The following is a 24558-nucleotide window of genomic DNA, read 5'->3' on the forward strand; positions in this document are numbered from 1 at the left end:
ACCCCTGACAATTAGGTCCAGTCATGGCCGACTCTGGGTTTGCGCCGCTCATCTCACTTTATTGGCCGAGGGAGCCCGCATACAGCTTCCGGGTCACGTGGCCAGCATGACTAAGCCGCTTCTGGCAAACCAGAGCAGCACATGGAAATGCCGTTTACCTTCCCGTCGTAGCAGTACCTATTTGTCTACTTGCACTTTGACGTGCTTTTGAACTGCTAGGTTGGCAGGAGCAGGGACCGAGCAACGGGAGCTCACCCCACCACAGGGATTTGAATCGCCGACCTTCTGATCGGCAAGTCCTAGGCTCTGTGTTAACCCACAGCGCCACCCGCATCCCGTGCAGGGAGGTTACTTTAGTGCTAACACACTGGCTTGACTTCACCCCAGGAGGCGCACTCCATTGTCTCTTGAGACCAACAGATGCCAGCAACAACAACAAGAATAGTTTGCCGGCCACATGTGCATTTTATACATCCTTAAATCACAGCACCATCAGGCCCTCGGGGATAAAAAACACACTTGCTTCTGTTGCCCTGGCACTTAGAACACATTTGTTTGGGAATAACCAGCCCTATTTTGTTGTAGAAAAGGTTAATAGGTATCTTGGAGCGTCAAAATGATGAAACAAGCCTCTGTAACCATGCATATGCCTGGCTGATTGCCCCTTGTTTATTTATTTGTTGTTATTAGTGTTGCAGAGGGTCAGTCTAGATGGTTCCTAGGGGTCCCTTCCAAACCTGCAACTATAAGAGCCAACCCCTAGGAGCCGAGGTCCCTTCAGGGCCCCCAATAAAATATTTGAAACCCCACCACCACCAGTTGATGAGCATTGCCATTCCAATAGTGTGTGTAAAAGGTAAAGGTACCCCTGCCCATACGGGCCAGTCTTGACAGACTCTAGGGTTGTGCGCCCATCTCACTCAAGAGGCCGGGGGCCAGCGCTGTCCGGAGACACTTCCGGGTCACGTGGCCAGCGTGACATCGCTGCTCTGGCGAGCCAGAGCCGCACACGGAAACGCCGTTTACCTTCCCGCTAGTAAGCGGTCCCTATTTATCTACTTGCACCCGGAGGTGCTTTCGAACTGCTAGGTTGGCAGGCGCTGGGACCGAGCAACGGGAGCGCACCCCACCGCGGGGATTCGAACCGCCGACCTTTCGATCGGCAAGCCCTAGACGCTGAGGCTTTTACCCACAGCGCCACCCGCGTCCCTAATAGTGTGTGTACAGCATCTTATTATTGATTGTGTGGGGCAGAGCTTACCTGCCCCCGTCCCATATTTTATTCAAGTTGGCACCCCTGCCTGCAATCCTGTATCCAGTGAGGTTTAGGTGCTAGAAGAAGAGACAGGTCAGACAAGTTCTTTTGTTAAGGCAATGGCCTTAAGCCAAGCAGTTAAGTATGTCCATTTGCAAGTCCAGCGAGGCTGCCATAGAGACAAATGGGTGAAACTTTTGGATGCTTGGGCATCATAGGATGGAGAACAACAGACCAAGCGGAACTGAACTGGGTGTGTTTGGCTGATGTTAGAAGTGGTGGTGGGGGCCCAAGGGCCACATTTAGCCTCCCAGACTCTCTCTCTCGCCCCCAGGACTCTCTCCAGGCCACACATGCCTAATCATTGAGCAGCTGGTTGTTACAGAATACAAGAAACAGCAGCAGGAACACTTAGCCACCAGGGGTCACTGCTGTATTTCAGATACACACACACACACCTGGGCCGATCATTTCTCTCCATGAGGACTAGTTTGTTTGTTTTCCCTGTTGGTTAACAATATCACAAAATAATACAAATACAGAACTTGATATGAGCTCTCTGAGCTGCTGATTTGGAATCTACTGCTCATTGCAGGACTGATTGTAACTAAGAATTGTTAGTAATAAGGTTATGGTAATAAGGTAATTGGCACTTGCTGAGAAGCTCACCAATAAACTTAGAATGGCACAAGTTATAAAACGAAAGGAATTCTTTGCAGCAGAGTGGCCTATCATCATTATGCATATAGTGAAGAGCAACTATAAAGTTGATTTATTATTTGAGTTATCCTTTTCCAGACCTCTGGAATCTAGTTGTGCAAATCTACTATTCTGGTATGTGCCAGAGTCTGGAGGCCTCATGGATTTTTCATCCAATACTTTTAGGAATACTATGTTGTGAGATTCTTAATGCACCTGTGTGCCCAGCCCTGGGTACATGGGGCGTTGCTGGTGGAAAGCCACTGTCCACACAGAGAAAGCAAGTTTGAAGCGATTGTACTAGGTGTCCATGGTTACAGCAAGATTCTTTTCCTGTGGTACTTTACTGATACGCCGAAAAAAGCATCTTGATATGGCCAAAGATACCATCCTATCAAGATTGCTGCAAGGGGAGGGGTTGGCACTGTGTGCTGCTCCTCAGTGTAGACGTCTGCATTCAGTAACACAAGGTGGGGAGATGCTGCAACTTCTTCTACTGCTTTCTTGATTGCATTTAAATCCCACCTTTTTCTTCGTGGAGCTCAGGTACATGGTACATGGTCCTCTCCCTCCTCATTCAATCCCTACAACCAGGGCCGTCTTACCCATAGGAGCCAGGGGTGCAGAACACCTGGGCGCTGGGCTCTCAGGGGTGCCAGGCCAAGAGTCCAGGGCCCAAGAGTTGAGTCCGGGGAAGAGCCCACCCATCGGTTGGAGCGCCGCAGTGGGCTCTTCTGCTGTGGGCAGCTCTGCGCTGCGAGCTCTGCCCTCCTGCGCGCCTGGGACTGAGCAACCTGGGGGGGGGGGTGCCAGGCAGATCTTTGTACCCCAGCGCCGCATATGTTTAAGACAGCCCTGCCTACAACAACCCTGTGAGGCAGGTTAGGCTGAAAGGCAGTGACTGGCCTTCAAGGTCACCCAGCAAACTTATTGGCTGAGTGTGGATTTGAACCCTGGTCTCCCAGGTCCTAGTCCGACACCCTAACCACTACTCCACACTGGCTCTCCAGAAGAGAAGTGAAAAGGGGCAGCTACTAGCCACAATGGCTGTGCTCTGCCTCCACAATACCAGCTTCTGGAAACCACAGGAGCAGAGGGTGCTCTTGTACTTAACTTGTGAGTGCCTCTGTGAGAAAGGGTGCTATATTAGATGATCCATTGGCCTGACTCACCAGGCTCTTCTTATGGTCGTAAGCGGTACATTTCCCAAATCCAGAATTCATTCCAGAAATTCTTCTAGTTAGACCGGAATCCAGGAGGAGCAAAACACATCAAAGGAATGGAATGGGGAGGAGGAAAGAAATTCTATCACCCACATGCATTTTCCAATCCTTATTTCCGAGATCTTTTTAAACTTAAGAAGTTGGAGTGGATGGAACCTGGGGTTTTCTGCATACCAACGGGGTGCTCCAACACTAATTAACCTACTCTAATTAAATGCACCAGCAGTGTTGAAGCCTCCTTTATAGTGCATCTCTTATCCTTATACCCTGAAACAGGAAAATGGGAAAGCTTAAAAAGTAGATTCAGATATTTACTTGATGTACTTTCCTAAGTATATCACTTAAACAGAGGTATTTATTATGGACCTGCCCCATAATAAACTTGAATTTGACTTGCTGAAACAAAATGTTGTTTTCCTTTTTATATAGTTTATACTATAATGCATCTTCTATGCTAAAAAAACAACAACAGCATTTTTTCTTTTTTAAAAAAATATGCTTCTAAGGAGCTGGAGGTTCAGTCTCCCTGGCCCTGTGCTGGAAAACAGGAATCCACAGGAAATATTTGCCTTGCCTCAACCTTTTTTCAAAAGCCACTTCCCACCCAGAGAGTCACTGTGTCTTAAAGTATCACTTTTCAAACATATTCCTCCACATGGGGTTGGGTCTCTGCCCATGCTCAAAAGTCCTTTGCTCTTGAAACAAAAACTTTGCCTGTGCATCACTCTGCACATGCTCAGAGGCATGCGTGCTCAGAAAAGTATGAAAGTGCCTGTTTGGCAGGCTTAGGCGGAAAGCTGGTGCGATTTCTCCTCATTTCCTTTGAGGCAGCAGAAGACAGGACCGTCCTTGCTCTCAACTTCCCTGCTTAGCAGTGCCAGCCTGCCTCTTGCTTAGCTCTCCACCCACGGCCATTTCTCCTTCTGTGCTGTCAGCTACCGACCAGCTTGGCTTCACAACACTCCTGTGCGCATTTCCCCTCCAAAGCGCCCTGCTTGTTCCGAACAGCTGTTTAAAATGTCACTGTCTGTCCTCCTGCCTTTATTGACACAGTCTGCCTGAGCTTTGCAACCGTGATCTTCCGCTGCTCCCTGGCTTGTGGATCTGGACCAAGAGGAACCAGGTGGGGTTTTTTTTGCAGAATGGATCAAGTGGGCAGTTTCACCCACTAAGAAAACTAGCCAGGGACATTACTACAGATTCATCCCCCTAGAGGCTTCTTAACTGGAGAAAAAGCCTTTGGGTCTTAATCCTGGAATGATCAGTCTCTCTCTGAGCATGTGAAGAGTGCTTTCTGCTCATTGGGTAAACTGCAACAATCCTGTGTGTGTTCTGGGAAGGGCTCTTGGGACAGAGGGATATTGCTGGCCGTTGACTTGAGAGTTCGGGCATCCCATCATTTTATAACGAAGAAGTAGCGAAATTAATCTCCCAGGAATGCCAGAATGCAGGAACCAAGGAATCACAGCTGGGTGAGGTAGGAGTCAGCCTCCCAATGCTTTTGACCTGAACAGGAGCTAAGAGGAAGGATGAAGCAACACTTTATGTCTCTTCCATCACTATTGACCCTTTGACCCTACATTGGAAGGATAATTCGGGTTTTACGTTTGTGACCTCACCCTTTAAGCGGGATGGCCAGGATATGTTCTTTAGAGGTGTGCATTTTGGACTTGCAGGTCTTGTTTTCTTGCTCATTCAAAATGTTTCCTGTTACTTTTATTTTTCAAGACTGTTCAGTGGGGGAAAGTGACAAATAAATATGAATATAATATTGATATTAATATTAGAAATAAATAAATGATAAAAGTACAAGCTGGCTATCAAATATTTTTGACTATCCCAGCTCCTGAGTCAATATTTTTGTTCCTTGTTGTCTGAGATGCTAGAGTGAGGGTGGCAGAGAGGTGGCTTAAATATGTTATGAACTTGTAGAACTCTAGACAGCATATACCGAATTTGCTTGGGACTGACACTGAGGCTGCGCAAATCTAAAGCAAACATAAACCCTTAGACTCCAGCACTGTCTCTCCTCCAGGTGAAAACAGGCCCTATACGAGAATATTGATTGACACGAAAAGTTCTGAGCTGCATTTAAGGCAAGAGGCATGGAGCACATTGTTGGCTATTTACAAACACTGGCACACAAATAAGCAAACAAACGCAGTAGTTCTTTTGTTCAGTATTATGTGTACATTATTTTATATCTATCTATCTCTATTGGTCCATACAGGACTTTATAGCACAGAAAAGCTTTAACGGTTGGCATTCACCACCCAACAAGTTGTGCGTTTGGCCACAAGGGGCGACATTGTGCTTGTACCACGATTGGAAGAGAAAGACGAGTGCAAAGGCAATTGAACGAAATTCAGGGGAGAAACCTGTGATTTGCTATTAAGGAAACAACGTCGGTTTAGAGCATGGAGGGCTGCCTATCAGACAGAGGGCATTATTGGGACTGGGAGAAGAAAGCATGTGGGGCGGCGGAGGGGGGGAGGGGCGGATTCACAGCAGGAAATATACCCTGGATACCGACGCCCTTCTCCACAGCTCAGAATACTGAAATTCAAAAAACTTGGTGGCTGGAATTGACGGTAGGCAGGAAAGTGGGTGGTCCATCTTCCCTCACCGGCAGCACAGCTGTCACTATTGGCTGAGCTTCTCTGCTGTCATGGAATGTTCATAAACATTCCAGCGCAGCAGGCCAGACAGTGCTCTGCCCCAGTTACCAAGGCGGAAGTGGAAGAGGATTGCGGAAGCAGGGTTTGGGGGAAAAAACCCCAGTTTTTGGGAGGGAAGGTTAATGTGGGGCCCTGGCATGTCCTTCTCAAAGAGTCCCTCCAGCAAAATTAAGTGCTCACTGCTGTGAGAGAAGGAAGAGGTTATTCTGGCTGGCTGGTCTTGAGCTGGGACAGTCTTGGGAAGAAAGGAAGGCAGGCAAGGGAAATGGAGAGGCTGGGATCCAATTGGAAGAGGAGTAGAGGGGGGGACGGACATCCCCACCTGAACTGACTTTTATCGCTGGAAAAAACCACAGGGCGGTGGCACATGCCACCTGAACAACCAACAACTCAGCGACACAGGGTGTGCTGTACGACCGGGAGCAAAAGTGCGAGGAAAAGGGAACACTGCACAGGTGCTCCTTCAGGAGAGCTGAGAGTGTGCTTGGATTGGGCCTCAGGCCTGGAGTGGTGGGGGTCCCACCTTCCTGAAGCCCCCCTGTGCCTGCTGAGAGAGTGGGGGTGTCATTTCAGCACCCCCCGGAACAGCGCTTAAGGATGGAAGGGGCTGAGTTCAAGTGTTACTCCGAAGTACTATTGCTTTGTCGACACTACTAAACCGCAGGAAGGAACAAGAGAATACATTCGTTGTTGCCGGCAACCTTGGCGACTTTGCCACGGCCTCCCTCCCTCAGTTATCAAAGTCGTTTTACAGACGTGGGTCGGTATCGGGAGCCCCATTTGGCAGGAAACTGAGGCACATGGAAAGCTGGGAGAGGCAGGAGAGCCTCTCCTCGACTGCCCAAATGAGTGCAGCGTCAAGGCCTGCACTTGGTCTGCACCAGACATTTCAATCCATTTCAAACTGGACCGACAGCCATGGAATCAATGTTTCTTACGGGGAGGTTGCTGGGCGCTCTCTTTTGGCCCAGAGGACATGCAAACTGAGTGCCAAGAGGCAAGAGGGTTGAACCACTGCGTTGAAGGCTCGGGCCCTATAGAGCTGGCCAGGCCTTGGGGAGCTTAGGTAACGGTAAAGGGACCCCTGACCATTAGGTCTAGTTGCAGACGACTCTGGGGTTGCGGTGCTCATCTCGCTTTATTGGCCGAGGGAGCTGGCGTACAGCTTCCGGGTCATGTGGCCAGCATGACTAAGCCGCTTCTGGAGAACCAGAGCAGCGCACAGAAACGCTATTGACCTTCCCGCCAGAGCGGTACCTTTTTATCTACTTGCACTTTTTGACGTGCTTTCGAACTGCTAGGTTGGCAGGAGCAGGGACCGAGCAGCGGGAGCTCACCCCGTCGCGGGGATTCGAACCACCAACCTTCTGATCAGCAAGTCCTAGGTTCTGTGGTTTAACCCACAGCGCCGCCCGCGCTTAGATTGCGTCAAAGATGTGTCTGGGTTCCCTGATGCAGGCTGGGTTACAGCTGACAGGCTGCATGGGGGGGGCGGCAGCGGCAGGAATCCCAAAATTACTCCTATTGGCCAGATAAATCCTGTTACCATCCCTGAGTCCTGGCAAGGAACGGAAGAGGTGCCCAAAAAAGTGGTTAGCAACCAGGTACTCCCAACAGTAACATACCATTGTTCTGGGAGCTGATGGAGGAAATAGATACACCTCCTTGTAAGGAAGAACGAAGAGTGTCTCTGAGTTTAATTCAGGGGCAGGGGGAGGGAGATATCCTGTGCCTCAGGCATCAGATATTTTTGGGGAGTTTTGCCCTACTGCAGCCTTTGCCAACATATTTTTTTGGTCCCCATATGCTCTAGACTACAACTTCCAGGTTGAAACCAAGTTGGCAAAGGCTGCCTTGGCATTTTTTGGGTGCTTCAGCATTCTGTGGGGCTGGGGGATAATGCCAGTTTAAAGGGGCTTGGATTGGGTTTGGCATATACCCCAGCTGCAGCAAACTAATTTGAACGTCACACCCCACCTCCAAAAGAACCCAGGTGGGCTGTGATCCCTATGAAGAGATCCTGGCAACCCATTGCCCATGCCACCCACTCCAGGAGGTGACAAACAGAACATGTGCCCCCTCGGTTTTCAGCTTTCCAGGTCTAAAAACCAGATGTGCGTAGATTCGCCTCCCTGAAATTGGGCATACAACTTCCCATAACCCACCCAGCCAACATCAAGTGTCAGCAAGAGAACTGAAATCTCCCCCCACCCAAAATTTAAAAAAAATTCAAAAGAATATAGATGAAGGTGACCCAGGGAAGAGCATCTGGGGGCTTAAAGTCCTTTCCTACTGGGGTGGGTCTCTGCTTGTTGAGGACGGGACCCTCAAAGCAGACATCGATCCACAAAACGTATGTTTTCCAAATGCAAATTCACCCTCTAGATTTCATCTCAGAGATGTTGTTGGGGTTTTACCCCATGGAGTCACCATGCCAAGCATCAGACTCCACTGCTTTGCCTTTTTTGCAGTTCCCTGGCCTCGTCTGTAGGGGCAGGAAGCGAAGGATGCCAACAGTCTCCTGCAGGCCTGATGGAGATTTTGGTGGGTCAGTCAAGGAAGCCAACACCCAACTCAACCTTCCCACTCCAAAGAATTTCATCGCAAGCAGATGGGCAAAACTTCCTGGGTCGCTTACTTGCCATCAGCGACTTCACTCTAAAGACCCCTCCCTTTCACTCTGGCCTCACGGTGTCGGCTCCGACGTCATGCTTCGTATGTCCAGTTTATAAAGATGGCGGCTACGACATGGAACACCGAAATGAGAGGAAGGAGGAAGACGCAGAAACCCAGCTATGAAGACAGGGTGGGCTCAGAGGCCGGCGAGGAAAGCAGGAAAACGGCATTGTGGAAGGCCCTCCGAGTCCCCATGAGGCAAAGACGAGAAGACTGTAGATTGCCCTGTTCCCATTCCGCCATGTCTTAACTGGCCACCGAGTCCCCTTGGGCGATCAGGCTCTGAAAACTGACTAGCTGCTTCATCTGCTCCGTCTGCATGGAGTGCCTCCGGAGTAGCCTCTTGCCTTTGGGAGAAGTGGGGGCCACCGGGATCAGGCCCTTGTGGGCCGGGGAGGAGGGCTTGCCATTGCCCCGGATGTCGCGGAGGGGAGGGTGGGGGTTGAGGTGGAGTGGAGGCAGGAAGCCCGGCCGGCTGTGGGTAATGTGGTCCAGCAGCAGCGTACCAGAGCCCCTCCTCTCGAGGAGACCTGGGGCCCGGCGTCGTATCGTGATGGGGGAGACGGCGTTGGGGATGCTTTCCAAACTCTCTCGGGACGAGCTGGCCGGCAGGGTCAACGGGGAGGCGTTGTACTTCCTCCTCTCCACAGAAACGCGGCCCAAATCCGGGGAGCCGGGGATGGACTCGGGGCAGAGGGAATCCAACTCGTAGTGGTCCAAGCAATTCAGCTTGGGGTGGACCAGAGCCCGGGAGCCAGGACTCGGGCCGCCGTCTTGGGTTTCGGGCGCCGTGTTGCGCCGGGCGAGAGTCTGGTGCAGGTGGCTGAAATGGACTTTCTCTGCCCACGCGGCTTCCAGGCTGGGCAGCTCTTCCCCTGAGGCCTGGTGAGCGGCCATTTTGAGGCAGGACGACTCCTGACCTTCCATGCTGTGTCTCCGGGACAACGGAGGCCTCTTGGAGAAGCTCAGGCCATTCATCTCAGCCGTCATCCTCTCTTCCGGGGTCCGGGCCTTTTCCTGGTGGGAGGCAGCTAGGACAGAGGGCGCCACCAGGCCCCACGGCTCCGAGTTCAACCTCTTCAGCTGCTTGGGCCGGCCTTTGGGCGGGAGGGCCGGGGCCTTCTCCTCAGCCTCCTTCCCCTTGCCGTGCGGGAGAGGGGAGCAGCTGAGCCGGGTGGCCATGGTGAAGTTGAAAACGTCACGCTCCTCTTCCTTCTCGCTGCCGCCGGGGGACTGGGAGGTTCTCACCTCAATGTCCGAGGGGGACATGCACAGAGCGGGCGAACGGCTGTCCTCCACACCTGGCGACGGCGGCGAGTTCAGGTACTGCTTGGTTTTCTTGGTGCCTGAGGGGGACGTGTCTGTGGTGATGATGATGACCTCCTTCCCTTTGGCCTTGCAAGCGTCCAGGAGCACCTGTAAGGTCCCCCGGTCCCCCTTGTTGATGGCGTACACCAAAGCCGATGCCCCGGAGTAATCCTTGGCGCTGGGCTCTGCCCCGTGCGCCAACAAAATGGAAGCCACCTCAGCCCCAGCCCCGTCGGCGCAGGCGTGCATCAGGGCGGACTTCCCCATCTTGTCAGGGATGTTGGGGTCGGCCCCGTTCTCCAGGAGGTACCTCACCATGCGGGACTTGTTCTGAGGGTCCTCGTAGGGGGCCACGCAGGCCGCAATGAGGGGGGTTTCCCCCTGGATGTTGCCCTCATTGATGTAGGCCCCACCCTCTAGCAGCAGGCGGGTGAGGCGGAACTTGCCCTGCCAGACGGCCTTCAGCAGGGCACTCCCCTCGGGGTGGACCATGGCGGTGGCAGGCGGTTCCGCAGGCATTGGGCAGAGGCAAGGAGTTCACGAGATGGAGGAGGACATCTCAGGGCACGCCATGACCTGGAATGGGAGACAAAGTGAGGGAAACCAGAGCGTGAGGACTGCTCTATTGTGGAGCCATGTTGTGGGTTTCTGAAGGTCTGTCCAAAAGCAATCCCTCCAACATTTCTCTGATGAAATAAGGGGCTTCCTATTCAATAATAATAAAACAGTGGTACCCCAGTTTTTCAGCGTCTCGGAAACCGAACGTTTCGGTTTTCAAATGCCGAAAACCCAGAAGTACCTAAATGTTTCCGTTTTCGAACGTGCCTCAGAAGTCGAATGGCTTCCGTTGCGTGTTTTTCAATTTTCTCCACTGATTTTGCTGACCGCCCTTTGCACCTCGGTTGTCAAACGTTTCGGAAGTCGAATGGTCTTCCGGAACAGATTACGTTCAACAACTGTGGTACCACTGTAATAATATTTATACCCTGCCCATCTGACTGGGTTGCCCCGGCCACCAACATATATAAAAACATACTGAAACATTGCAAAATGTCCCTATACAGAGCTGCCTTCAGACGTCTTCTAAAGGTTGCATCGTTACTTATCTCCTTGGTTCGGGGGTCACATGACTTCATACGCTCCAACATTTCTCCGAGGGAAATAGGAACATCCTAAGGGAAAGTGGGTCATTCTGGGATCAAATCAGAAACCAGAATGGCTGCTGTAAATCCTGGACTGTCCCCTGAAAAATAGGGGTGCTTGGAGAGTCTGCAAAAGAAAGTAATCAGGGGAGGAGGAGGAGCATGAATAGACCCAGGGAAAGGAAGAGGTGGGGCGTGGAAAAAAAGAGTAGCATTAGGGAAGAGTAGGGATAGGAAATGAGGAGTGTGGTTCAGGAACAGAAAGAGAGAAGTTAGTCCTGAGCAGGGGGTGGTGTTCCTGACAATTAGGGACAGCTTTCCCAGGATCTGAATTTGCTGGATCAAAGCACAGCACTTTGCAAGCTCCTTCGACAACCTTGCTAGCATCCCCTCTGCTCCTTTTGCAAGCTTCTGTCAGTTGAAATTAAAAGAAGCTTTCTTGGGGTCTGAATTTGCTGGGTCAAACCTCAGCACTTTGCAAGCCTCTCTGCCCCTCTGACAACCTCGCAAGAGACCACTCACTGCTCCTTTGCAAGTTTCTGTCAGGGGAACTCTGGCAATTCCATGCACGTTTAGGCAGCTCAGGCGTTAAACCTTGCAAGGAGACAGCTTGAGGCCTTAAAGTCCAAGGCAAGTTCAGCAGCCCTTTTGGATGCTTCCCAGCATCTCTGTGACTTTTCTAGAGGTGGCCAGCGGTAAGCCGAGTGGGGGAAGGACCTCCTGTCTCTTAGGCAGGCTGTGCCAGTTTTGCTGCCCCCGCTGAGGCGCGGCCCCTGCCAGTGCTGGCAGGAGGAGCGTTCACTCCACATGCTGTTAAAGACACAGACGGGCACAATTGGCCGGTCCTTCCAGGCACAGCATCCAAAACAGCCTGCTGTGACTCAGAAACCCTTCCGCAGGAGCCAGAAGGGAAAAGGGTAATTAATTCTCATTCTTGAGATTTGCTGCCCATGCCTTTAAACGCTAGGGAACTCAGGGCAGCTTTTGCAAAGGTTAGTTGACTTTGCGGGAAGCGTCACTTGGGCAGGGTCTTTTTCCCCTTGCGCAAAACAGGTTATTTGTGTGAGCTGTATTAGGTTCTTCCTGAAGGCAACTTTTGCCCTCGGATCCACGCTCGACCCTCTAGTTTTCTGCTGGCTTTGTTGATTTATTGACTGATTAATGAATCTATACATCCCTCAATATGCCATGTTCTCTAAGCCAGCCTTTGTCAACATGGCCCCCTCCAGCTGTTTGGGACGAAACACAGCCATCACAGATAATATACCTTTCTGTGAATTTGTCCAGCACTCTTTTAAAGCCATCCCAGTTGGTGGCCATTGCTGCCTCCTGTGGGAGGGAGTTCCATAGATTAACTCTGTGCCACGTGAAGAACTTTATCTGTCCTGAATCTTCCAAGCTCTTCAGCTTCATGGAATGTCCACGAGTTCAGGTGTTGCAAGAGGAGGAGAAAAACTTATCACTAGCCTGCCATGAATAATTTTAGAATCTCCTATCATGTCACCTTTTCTCTCAGCTAAAAAAAAGTCTCATAAGCTGCAACTTTTCCACTTAGGGGAGTCACTTGGCAGAATTTTGGCTTTCCCCCCCATTTATCTTTTTAGCCTGCAATTTCTTCTTGCGCAGGGGAAACCAGGAGGAGGCCTGAGCAAGGCTGCAGTCCACAGCAGCGTGGAACTACCACCACTCCACTTCCTGTGTCTCTTGGAAGGAGGGGAAAGTGGGGTAAGGCGGCCGGGTTGTTTGAGGCCAGCTCGCTAATTTAGAATCCTTTTGCGCTTGCTTTAAAAACAAAAGCCGCTTCAATGAGACTTTGCTTTGCAGCAAGTGGCTTCTGGATGGCTGAGCAAATCTGCACTCTGGCTCATAAATCCCACTTCTGACTACCGGCCGTGGCTAATTTAGTGTGGCAGGCAAATCGCCTCCTGCCCACAAATCATAGGAGACCGTGCACAGCGACACCAGTTAACCCCCAGAGTTAGTTAGGACTGATTGAATAGGAAGGCTTGGAATGAGCCCGGCCGATGAACTAGGAACTTAAGATACTGCATCGTTCAGTCTCAGGAAAACACCAGCCCTACCTGGGACGCGGGGCTTGCTGATCAGAAGGTTGGCAGTTTGAATCCCCGCCACGGGGTAAGCTCCCGTTCTTCAGTCCCGGCTCCTGTCCACCTAGCAGTTCGAAAGCACGTCAAGTGCAAGTAGATAAATAGGTACCACTCCGGTGGGAAGGTAAAATGGTGTTTCCATGCGCTGCTCTGCTTCGCCAGAAGCAGCTTAATCATGCTGGCCACATGACCCAGAAGCTGTTTGCAGACAAACGCCGGCTCCCTCGGCCTTTAGAGCGAGATGAGCGCGCAACCCCAGAGTCGTTCGCGACTGGACCTAACAGTCAGGGGTACCTTTACCTTTACCTGGAGATGCCAGGGATCAAACATGAGATCTTTGGAATGCAAAGCAGGGGCTCCAGAGCTGAGCGATGGTCCTTTCCCTAAAAAATTAAAACAAAACACTCTCCTATGAGGAATGGTTGCAGCGTTTGGGACTTTTTAGAAAAGGTGCGCGGGATGGTAGAAGTATATCCAGTTTTGCAAGGCATGGATAAAGTAGATAGGGCAAAGTTTTCCTCCCTCTCTCTCGTAGCACTAGAACTCCTGGCTATCCAGTGGAGCTGAACATGGGAAGATTCAGGACAGAGAAAATTCAGTGCAGAGTCAAACCACGGAACTCACTCCCGTGATGGAACTCACTCACCTCCCTAGATGGCTTTAAAAGAGGGTCAGGCAAATTCATGGAGACTATCCGTGGCTGTACTCTGTTTGCACAGAATCCAGATGCCAGCTTGGCAATTGGCAGTGGGCTCAAACCACCAACCTTCTGGTTAACAGCTAGACGCACCGACCCCTTGTGCTACTGGAGGCCGCTATAATTAAATAAGAACATAAGAAGAGCCGGATGGATCAGGCCAAAGGGGGACTGTCTAGTCCTGTTCGCACAGCAGCTAACTAGAAGCCCCGAAGGGAAACCCACAAATGGGACCCAAGCATAGGAGTCCCCCACAGATCTCCACATGGGTCACAACTGGACCCGTGCCAGTCGCAAAATGCGCCCGGCCAATTTCTTAATACTATTTGCAACTCCCTCCTTAGAGAGGCGAGACTGGCCGCTGGCTGGTGAAGACTATTTTATTCTGACAAGCCTTCGGAAACTGACTGTACCCTTCTTCTTATTTAAGGAAAGAACTTATAGCAGTGCTATGCTGTTTTACTATTTCCATTTTAATAGATTTGTTTTTACGTCATTTTCATTCTACTATACCTTAATTGCTTTTCAACTATTATACTTCATATGCTTTTAGATTTCTGGGTTTTTCCAGTGTTTGTGAGTCCTGGTTCTGGGGGAAAGGCAGGATATAAATAAAATAATTATAATTATCCCGCAGAGTGGGAATTAGTACCTCCACGGAGAGTTGCCAACTATTCAAATGACCAGTGTTTCTGTGCCCTTAACCGCAGTACAGTGGTAACTCAGGTAAATAACTTAATTCGTTCTGGAGGTCCGTTCTGAACCTGAAACTGTTCTTAACCTGAGGTACCATTTTAGCTAATGGGGCCTCCCGCTGCCGCCGTGTGATTTCTGTTCTCATCCTGAGGTAAAGTTATTAACCCGAGGTACTATTTCTGGGTTAGCAGAGTCTGTAACCTGAAGCGTCTGTAACCTAAAGTGTCTGTAACCTGAAGCGTCTGTAACCCAAGGTACCACTGTATATTCTGCAGTGATGAGTACATGAGGACATTTGACACAAGCCGCAGTAGCAAGCTGGGTGGGTGGGGGGCTAAAAAGTTGGCAACAGCACATCCTGCAGGTTGAGGTCAGAGGACACACAAAATTCCTTTGTTCTCAGGCACCCCAACCTTTTGCTTTCATCTTTTAAGGTGTGACCCAACCCTTGCCTCACTTCCTAGGAAGACCTTTGCTCACGAGATTGTTCACTAACTCCAGGTCCTGGAATAATTTTAGGGAGCCACAAGGAGGGCACCTGGGCTGATTGGTGGGGAACTAACTGCTTGCTGACCCTGTAGCAGGACCTGGTTCAGGACAGTATTTTAAATAGAGAGGGAGGCCCAGCCGGTGCCCCAGAGCTGTGGTTCATGTGGTTCATTTCCTCTTTGCAGCCAGCAATGCGAGGGTTTCTGGAAAGCATTTGAATGTCATACACAAATGCAGCTAATTTATACTGGGAAATTTTTCTGTCACCCTGGAGGGTGATCTAATTTCGACCTGTTTGTTTTGCTTGCATTTAGCAATCAAATCTAAAAATGTCAACACGGCCAAGCTTGCCTGATAGCGTATCTGAGGCTAGCATACATTTGCTCACAGAAACATATAATCATAGAATTGGAAGGTCCTCGAGAGGGGTCATCTAGTCCAACCCCCTTGCGACGGCGCTGACAATGAACTTACGAAATGGAAAAGCTGTCCACAGAAAAGAAAAGCAATCCTCGCTGTTTGCAGGACATACAACCCTTGGGCGCCTTAAATAAGAATTTAATGATTGTTTTGTTATTTCTATGCTGTTCACCTGACGGGGTTGCCCCGGCCACTCTGGGCGGCTTCCAGCAAAATATGAAAACACAATGAAACATCAAACATTAAAAACTTCCCTATATACAAGCCCCAAAGCTCAGCTCTTGGATTGCAACGCAAAGCTCAGGTCAAGCTATTTAAGGTGACCGGGGACCACCTGCATTTCCCAGCAATTGACAGAATGACGAATGACTACCCTTGTCCTTGCAGATTCCCAGCTCTCTCTCCCCCTCCCCACACTCACTGCTCTCTATATCATTTCTCCAGTCCCTCTAGGGGCACTCGAATGAAATCTACAAGAGCCATATATCAAATATTAGCAAAATCCTTATGTCATGCTGGGGGTGTAATAAGGCATACAGTTCCATCTTGGGTTTCCCAGCAAGATGCATAATTTATCCTCAACAAGCCTGGCTTCAAATTAATGGCAAATCTGATACTAAAGCCCTTCGCCTTGTCTTCCTCCACCCAGATTCCCCTCCTACCCGGAGACCTGGACATATTTATCAAAGCCGGGAGAAGCTCTCAAGAGAGCTCTCCGCTGGAATCGCAGACCCACTCAAAACAGCAAACGTTTGATCCCCATTGCTGGGCAAACTGACTTTATTGAGAGAGAGATACTTCATTAATGCCAAGTGGGTGGGCAGGAGGCAGACTCATCTTTTGAAATTATTATTATTATTATTATTATTAAAAGATCGAAAACTGGAATGACTGAAGAAATAATCTCTCTCTCTCTCACACACACACACACACGCACACACACACTTTATTTTTAGCATTGCATCTTCTTGATTCTTAGGAGGGGCTTAAATATAAAGGGCAAGGAGGTAGCATTTATTTGGCAGACTGATAGAGGGGTAATATCTGCCACTTTGCCCAGGGTCCCTCAGCAAGACAGAACCTTCTGTGTAGAGACAGATGGAGAGGGGGGTCCTGTTTCTGTTTAAAATTTCAGGCCTGGATGTTTGGGGATGTGGAGACAAAAGAGATTGCTCAAAATTAGTGTGAGTTGTGGGGGGTTGCTTCCACTTTGGTTACATAACAGTCAGTAGGGAAGTGAGCCCAAAGCCAGCCTTAATGAGCGAATGGATTCGTTGTGGTTTTCAGAAGCAAGGCAGAAAGGGTGCCTTTGCATAGCCAAGATATCAGTAATATTCCCCCCCACCCCAGTCTTCCTGAACAGGTGTTGTGGGGGTGATGTGAAAGGAAAGGAGGCGGAAGGCATGACTGGATTGGAATACTTTTAATTTATTTTTTAAAACCCGCTAGAAATAGCCCCACTTCTGAACTGGGAAATCAGGAAAGGATGGAGGTAGCTCTGAAGCTTGCCCAGTCCACACGCAAAGCGAGGGTGCATTTTGCTCCAGGGTGTCGCTGGCAAATTTAGAGTCTGTTAAACCCGCAGGGAAGAAGGTGGGAGAATCTGGTGCTACTGGGGTCCCTCCTTTTCTTTCCGTGTCTTCGAGACCCCCGTGCTTTTAGCATTTGGAGATCGGGGATGGGTGGGGGAAAGGAGGGAATCACCCCCCTGATTTTGGTAGGGATTTTCTTCAAGGAAACCAGGGACCTGGTTCCTTCAAATATCCAGCAGCCTGCTGGGTCTGAGGTCCCCCCCCCCATCCTAATTTAAAGGAAGCCCTTACACCCCAAAAAAGATATTCTCATTTTGTCACACTTTCGACCCCCATGGAAAAGCAACATGCTTTTGTCACACTTTCAACCCGGATGCAAAAATTACATGATTTTCTCACACTTTCAGCCCTGGCGCAAAATAACCCTGGGCAGTTCCCCCCACCCCACCCTGACTCTCTTAATGCTCACGAGCCCCCAAACTCCCTGCCCGCCCTCCTCCCCAACAGATGCCCACCTGGTTGAAGAAAGGTATTTAAAATTAAAATCCTATTTTATTTGGTAAAACAAAAAACCCGAGGATCAAAGTTTGTATCCCACAGCCCAGGGGAAACGCAGGCACCGCTGCACACCTGCATGGAACCCAAACAGCTCTGCTGGAAAAGGTACCTGGCTGCATCCTCCGGTGGTCTTCTATGTGGTCCACCACCACCCTGGCGGGGGCTGGCGAGGCGAGGCTCCTCACCCGGGCTGCATGCTTCTGCTGCGCTCTCGGGAGGAGGAGGAGGAGGAAGAGAGAGGGGGAGCCACGGAGCAGGGGGGCTCTGGCGATCTCTCCCGTCTCCTCTGCACGCCGAACACGTGTCCTGCTGCTGCTGCTGCTGCTGCTGCTGCTGCTGCTGCTCCTCTCTGGCGCTGTGTTATTTCGGTGCCTGGGAATGATGCTAACCCCCCTCTGCTGCTTCGGGGATGGAGCGAAAGGGCCAATCGTTACCAAGCCATCTCCAAAGATCATCCAGTTCCTTTAAGATTTGGGGGGGGGGGGGGGCGCGGCGGAGGCGTCTATCTCTCCATCCATCTATCCTACCAACCAACCATTCTGAGGTTCGCAAGGCTGGATGGCGGATTCTGCTATTTTTAACCCTCTTACCTATCAAAAGCAAGGGAGAGGAACCCCCCCATTAAAATATACACTGCACCACATTTTTGGGGTGGGGGTGGGGAGATCGTCTCTTAAAGGTTCGCTGCTAGCCAACACTTATAAATTTGGTTCTGTCTGCCAGGGTTAGTGTCCACCCCACCCCACACCCCACCCCTTACAGTAATTTTGGGGCGTTTTCCCCCAAAAATCTTTTTTGCACGTTGTTGGTGAGTCGCAGTACAGGTTTAGGCCAGGTGGCATTAATTCTGCAATAAAAGAGCAGGTCATTTCTTTCTTTGTAGTCTTGACTGTCGGGTCTTTCATGTTGGCACTGGGAAATTAATTATAATAATCACAGAGGCAGTGTGGTGTAGTGGTTAGAGCGTTGGACTGCTAGGAGCTGGGAGAGACCAGGGTTTGAATTGCCAGTCAGCCATGAAGCTCACTGGGTGTGACCTGGGGGGGGGGGTCAGTTGCTGCCTCTCAGCCAAGGCTGCCTTGCAGGGCTGTTGTTATGAGGGTTAAATGAGGAGGAGGAGAACCACCTTGAAGTGGGGTATAAATGTGAGAACATTAAAAAATGCAAAATAGAAAAATAAGGTCTCTTTCCCCACAAATATGAAAGTACACTATATATTTTTTAATGACTGCAACATGCCGTGTATTTATTTCCTTCTGTCTCCCCCCAAAACCCCTCTTTATTGACTTAGGGAAGATCTTTTTGTATTCTGAACAGAGGGTAAAATTTATTCTGAATTTGTTAAGTAAGATACCTGATGGCGACAATCAAGTGAAAATCACACATAGGTTGTCTGATTCTGACAAATTTGTGACAGGCAAAGTTGTGAGATTTGCAGTGGCTGCCTGAAAGCCAAGAGGAAATTTTACTGGGGTCAATATGGTGGATGGCAAATAATTAATTGGATGATTTTAATGCATTGGTTCTTTTAACTTATTAAATTGTTTTTAAGTGTGTGTGTGATGTTTTAATGTCTATATATTTTTTGCTAAATGCCGTTCTTTAATATTGTATTGGATGGTTGAAATAACAATAAAACTGCACAGACTTAGGGCAAAGCCATACCCTACATTTAAAGTGCATCCAATGCACATTTAAAGCACACAATACCCCCCCCCCAAGAATCCTGGGAAATGTAGTTTCACCCTCACAGAGCTGGAGTTCCCAGCACCCTGAACAAACTACAGTTCCCAGGATTCTTTGGGGAAACTCATGAACTTTAAATGTGCATTGAACGTGCTTTAAATGCATTGGTGTGGATCTGCCCTTAGATTGTTAGTCCATGGGGGTGGGAACAAACACAGAAGAACAAACTGGAAAACTACTGTAAGCTGCTTTGAACCCAAGGGATGAAACAAGATATAACCTATTTAATAAAGTTAAACTTAACTGGATTTGCTCAGATCTCCCTTTCCTTCCTGTCCCCTCTGCTGCCTCCCAAAGTGTCACCCTTTACATTTATTATTGATTGAAAACATTTATAACCTTGCAAAAGCTCCCAGAGCACCTTACAATGAAAACAACACAGACTCTGTCCTAACCTCTAAAAAGCCACAACATAAAAGGAAAGTGGGGAGCGGACGGAAAAGGAAAGCAAGCCAACCCAGAAAGCCAAATGGTTGATGTTATAAGGCTGCAATTTCTTCAGGTCATGTATCTATTCAAGGTCTAGGTATGAATAATTTTTCTTTTTACTTCTCTGTGCGCTGTAGCTCCTGGTGCTGTATTGTTTTCTTAAAAAAGAGAGAGCGAGAGAGCGATGGATATGGTCCTCTCCTTCCTTTTCACAACAACCCTGTGAGGATAGCTGAGAAAGGGTGGTCACCCTAAGGGCTTTATGGCTGAGATTTGGGAATATCAGGCTGCCACCCACTAAACCATTGTGCCTTGGCCAGAACCCTTGGACAAAACATTCCCTGCTGCCTTCCTTAAGAATTAAAACACACAATATTCAAAGCGCAATATTATATAATACTAAAAGCAAATAAAAATTGCAGCAATAAGGCAAGTCTTTTTAAGTGCTACATTCCCCCGCATACCCAGCAGATATAATTTCCCTCCCACCGGCAATGTCTGCTCCGATTATTGGGGGGGGGGGAATCTTTCCCCTCTTTTCTTAAAACTGCTGAGCAGAGCAGGTGTGGCAAAGTCCCATCCGCCAGGGCAGGGGTCTGCAACCCGCGGCTCCGGAGTCACATGTGGCTCTTTTACACCTTTGCCGCGGCTCCGGGGCGGATACTAGCGAGGGGAGGAGGCGCATTGTGCGCCCCGACACTCCCCACTGTGGTGGGCGCTGTACTGGCTGTGGCGTCACATGGGGGCGGTGCGTGCGTTAGTCACGCACAATCCCGACGTCACCTTCCCGCCCGCCCGCTACATTGTAAGGGGCATGTACGCTGGTCACTGTTTTGAAGGGGAGTGAAGAACACACACACACAAAAAGGTAACTTGTTAATTTAACGTTTATTTCTATGAGGAGGAGTAATTCTGAGGGGTCAAACAAAGAAATAATTAAAAAAAGTGACAAAAAAGTTATTTTTATAATGATGAGTTTTGCGGCTCCCAGTTTTTTTTCCTTCGGAAACGGGTCCAAGTGGCTCTTTTTGTCTTAAAGGTTGCAGACCCCTGCGCCAGGGGAATGCAAACCCACAGCACCAAGCTCTGCTCAGATGCCAGCCTTTCTGTACCATACTCCTGTTTCTGCAGCATCAGAATTTCTATGTGCTGAGAGGGTCGATGAACCTTGAGGTCCCTTCCAACTTCCCAATGCTAGTGGCTCCCATCAGATGTCAAGGAAATAAACAAGTGCAGTATCTGACTTTTAGAAGACATCTGAAGGCAGCCCTGTTTAGGGAAGTTTTTAATGTTTGAAGTTTTATTCTGTTTTTAGTGTTCTGTTGGTAGCTGCCCAGAGTAGCTGGGGAAACCCAGCCTGATGGGCGGGGTACAAATAATAAAATTATTATTATTATTATTATAGAGGTGCCTTCCAAACATGGCAACATAGGAACCTAGGAAGCTGCCTTATATTGAGTCGGGCCACTGGTCCATTAAGCTCTGTACTGTCTACACAGACTGGCAGCAGCTCTCTATAGTGTCAGGTAGGGGCCTCTCCCAGTCCTACCTGTGGGGATTGAACCTGGGACCCTTTGTGTGAAAAGCAAATGCTCTTCCGCTGAGCTGCGGCCCTTCCCCAAAGCAACAGCAATGAAGCAGGCAGTGCCTGAAGGACTTCTGGCTGTTTAGTTTAACTTAGAGGAAAAGCAAGGACATGATAGAAGTTTTCAAAATGATACATGGCAAGGAGAAAATGGATAGAGGAAAGTTTTTCCTCCCTCTTTCATCATAACACTAAAACTCAATGGAGCTGAATGTTGGAAGATTCAGGACAGAGAAAAGAAATTATCTCTTTATACAGTGCATTGTTAAACTATGGAACTCACGGCCACAGGAAGAAGAAGAAGAGGAGTTTGGATTTGATATCCTGCCTTTCACTCCCTTTAAGGAGTCTCAAAGCGGCTAACATTCTCCTTTCCCTTCCTCCCCCACAACAAACACTCTGTGAGGTGAGTGGGGCTGAGAGACTTCAAAGAAGTGTGACTGGCCCAAGGTCACCCAGCAGCTGCATGTGGAGGAGCGGAGACGTGAACCCAGTTCACCAGATTGCGAGACTACCGCTCTTAACCACTATACCACACTGGCTCTCAGTAATGGCAACCAACTTGGATTGCTTTTAAAGAAGATTAAGCCGAGGGCCTTCTGGCAGTTCCTTCACTGCAAGAAGTGAAGCTACAGGGAACCAGGCAGAGGGCCTTCTCAGTAGTGGTGCCCGCCCTGTGGAACACCCTCTCATCAGACATCAAGGAAATAAACAACTATCCGACTTTTAGAAGACATCTGAAGGCAGCCCTGTTTAGTGAAGTTTTTAATGTTTGATGTTTTATTGTGTTTTTAATGTTCTGTTGGGAGCCACCCAGAGTGGCTGGGGAAACCTCAGCCAAATGGGTGGGGTATGTATAAATAATAATAATAATAATAATAATAATAATAATAATAATAATAATAAATTCAATAAATACAAATTCATGGAGGAGAGGGCTATTGATGGCTACTAGCCAGGATGTCTATGCTCTGCCTCCACCATCAGAAGCAACAATGCTTTTGAAAACCAGTTTCTTGAAAACCCAGGAGGGGAGAGTTGCTCTTGTGTTTGAATCCTGCTTGCAGGTTTCCCATTGGGGCATCTGGTTGGCCACTGGGAGCACAGGATCCTGGACTATATGGGCTCCCTTTGGCCTGATCCAGCAGGCTCTCCTTATGTTTTAACGCTCTTATGACATACGCTAGGCAGGGGAAATGAGGACTTGTGGGTTTGGAGGTGGCGGAGGGGCGAGTCCGTCGACCTCTGAGCGAATAATCTGAACGGGAGGGCTCAGCCCCAGAATATAATGTCAATGTTAGCCCGGAAACCTGTGAAGTAGCGGAAATCGTAACAGCACTTGCCATATTTTTGCAGTGTCAAATGATATTTCAAACACATTATCTCTGCAACACCTAAGTGGCTCTCCACTCTGGGATGAAATTACTCTCCCTCTATTACTGATGCAGAGCCGAGGGACAATTATCTAGCTGGTGAAACTGTAACTCATTGAAATCCATAGGGTCTACTCACAAGGTAGTAACCCTCTGCTTGCCATGAAGTTCATCAGAGGAAATGTACAGCCCTCTCCACCGCAAATCCACTGCTTTATTGTCAGGATAAAATCAGGCAAGCATACTTGGGTGCTTTTCAGCTAAGTCACGCTCAGAGTAAAGGGCCTAAGTTGGTCCTCACTGTTATTTTCAGTGGGTCTTCTCTGAGTAGGACTAACAATGAAGGCAACCCTTACTGCCTATCTGTCTTGCTGGGGATTTCCTGCTTCCTAGCTCAGTCTATCTGGCTACTAAGCTGTAGAAGCTCTGTGCAGGGGGGGAAACCACCAAGAGTGCACCAGAGCATGTGCAAAGTGCATCACCCGGCACCACATACATGCTAGAATGAAGGGTCAGCACGGCCAGCAGTCAGGGATGATGGGAGAATCCAGCTACATCTGGAGGACCACATGTCCCCCACCTCTGGTTCAGAAAAGACACCTGTGTACATTAGAAATAGATGCCGAAAAGAGATTGCACAAACTGACTCATAATTAAATGCATATTTTTAAAATGTATATTGCTACTCCCTGCCCCCCTTTTTTCTCTCCGTGTCCACTTCTGCTTCTTTCTCCCCCTCCATCTTCTCCTGCATCTCCCCCCACCCCACGCTCTGTTGCTATGGCAACCACCGGCTGGGCAACACACAGGCATCCCAGGGTGATGGGCTGCTGAGATGCCTTAGTGGATGGAGAAAAGAAGAAGAAGGAGAGAATCTAATAGCAATATGTCTCTGGCTCCTGCTCCCCCCCCCCATGGCATCAGCCCACGTGCTAGTGTGGCTCAGCTATTAATATGATGCGCAGATCAAGAAAACGGTTTATTTTTATGTCTGTGCAATTTTAAGGCCGCTCTCTGAGCAGGGGAGGGAGGAGGGGGATGAATCACCTTAGCAGCTCCAGAGAGAAATTTCAGGGTGGGGAGGGTGGGGGGAAAACTCAGGAAATCAGGAGGGGCTTGGGATCAGAAACGGGCGCTTGATCACGGGGATTGTGGCTAATCCTAAAATAGCTCCATGCCTCCCTTCACCTTAGCAGATCTCTGTGTGGCTATTTATTAATGTAGGTATTTATTTTCTTACATATACATCCCACAGTTTGTCCATCAGAGAACATGGGGTCCTGGGTGGGCCACCCATCCAGGCACTGACCAGGCCCTGATCATCTTAAGGCCTTCCCTATCTTGAAACCATTATCACTGGAACCAAAAACCAGTAGAAAGAGAAACGCACCTTTGCGCATGCTCAGAGGAACTTTACTGAAGGAGCGTCTCCACCCCCATCGTTCTGCCCGGACGCTGAGATACAGCACCGAGGGCCTTCTGGTGGTTCCCTCATTGCGAGAAGCAAAGCTACAGGGAACCAGGCAGAGGGCCTTCTAGGTAGTGGCGCCCACCCTGTGGAACGCCCTCCCATCAGATGTCAAAGTGATAAACAACTACCTGACATTCAGAAGACATCTTAAGGCAGCCCTGTTCAGGGAAGTTTTTAATGTGTGACATTTTAGTGCATTTTTGGTCTCTGTGGAAGCCGCCCAGAGTGGCTGGGGAAACCCAGCCAGATGGGCGGGGTACAAATAATAAATTATTATTATTATTATTATTATTATTATTATTATTGACGATAAGTTGGCATGTACAATGCACAGGCTTAAATATTCAAACCCCCACCCAACAATGACACAGACTGGATGGTTTTGAGGCATCCCACCTTACAGATTTCTCATGAAGATGGAATCATAGAATTGTAGAGTTGGAAGGGACCCCGAGGGCCATCTAGTCCAACCC

At 49.2% G+C, this 24558-nt stretch overlaps 2 protein-coding genes across 2 annotated transcripts in view; both read right to left on the minus strand.

Annotated features, from left to right (window-relative positions):
* F11R (F11 receptor) overlaps positions 1 to 24558 on the minus strand; it is a 313105-nt gene that overhangs the window by 140405 nt on the left and 148142 nt on the right. The gene's annotated exons all lie outside the window — the stretch shown is intronic.
* Positions 7823 to 17810, minus strand: ANKRD34A (ankyrin repeat domain 34A). Its single transcript, XM_028710702.2, has 2 exons — positions 17591 to 17810; positions 7823 to 10415 (listed from the first exon to the last, which is right to left on the minus strand). The coding sequence occupies exon 2, from the start codon at positions 10356 to 10358 to the stop codon at positions 8778 to 8780; it is 1581 nt and encodes a 526-aa protein (XP_028566535.2). The 5' UTR covers positions 10359 to 10415; positions 17591 to 17810; the 3' UTR covers positions 7823 to 8777.

The sequence above is a fragment of the Podarcis muralis genome, chromosome 16 (assembly GCF_964188315.1).
Source record: "Podarcis muralis chromosome 16, rPodMur119.hap1.1, whole genome shotgun sequence".
Classification (NCBI taxonomy): domain Eukaryota; kingdom Metazoa; phylum Chordata; class Lepidosauria; order Squamata; family Lacertidae; genus Podarcis; species Podarcis muralis.

What these genes read in the sequence shown, in the direction of transcription:
- ANKRD34A (XM_028710702.2), bottom strand. Translation starts at nt 10,358, where the DNA reads ATGCCTGCGGAACCGCCTGCCACCGCCATGGTCCACCCCGAGGGGAGT.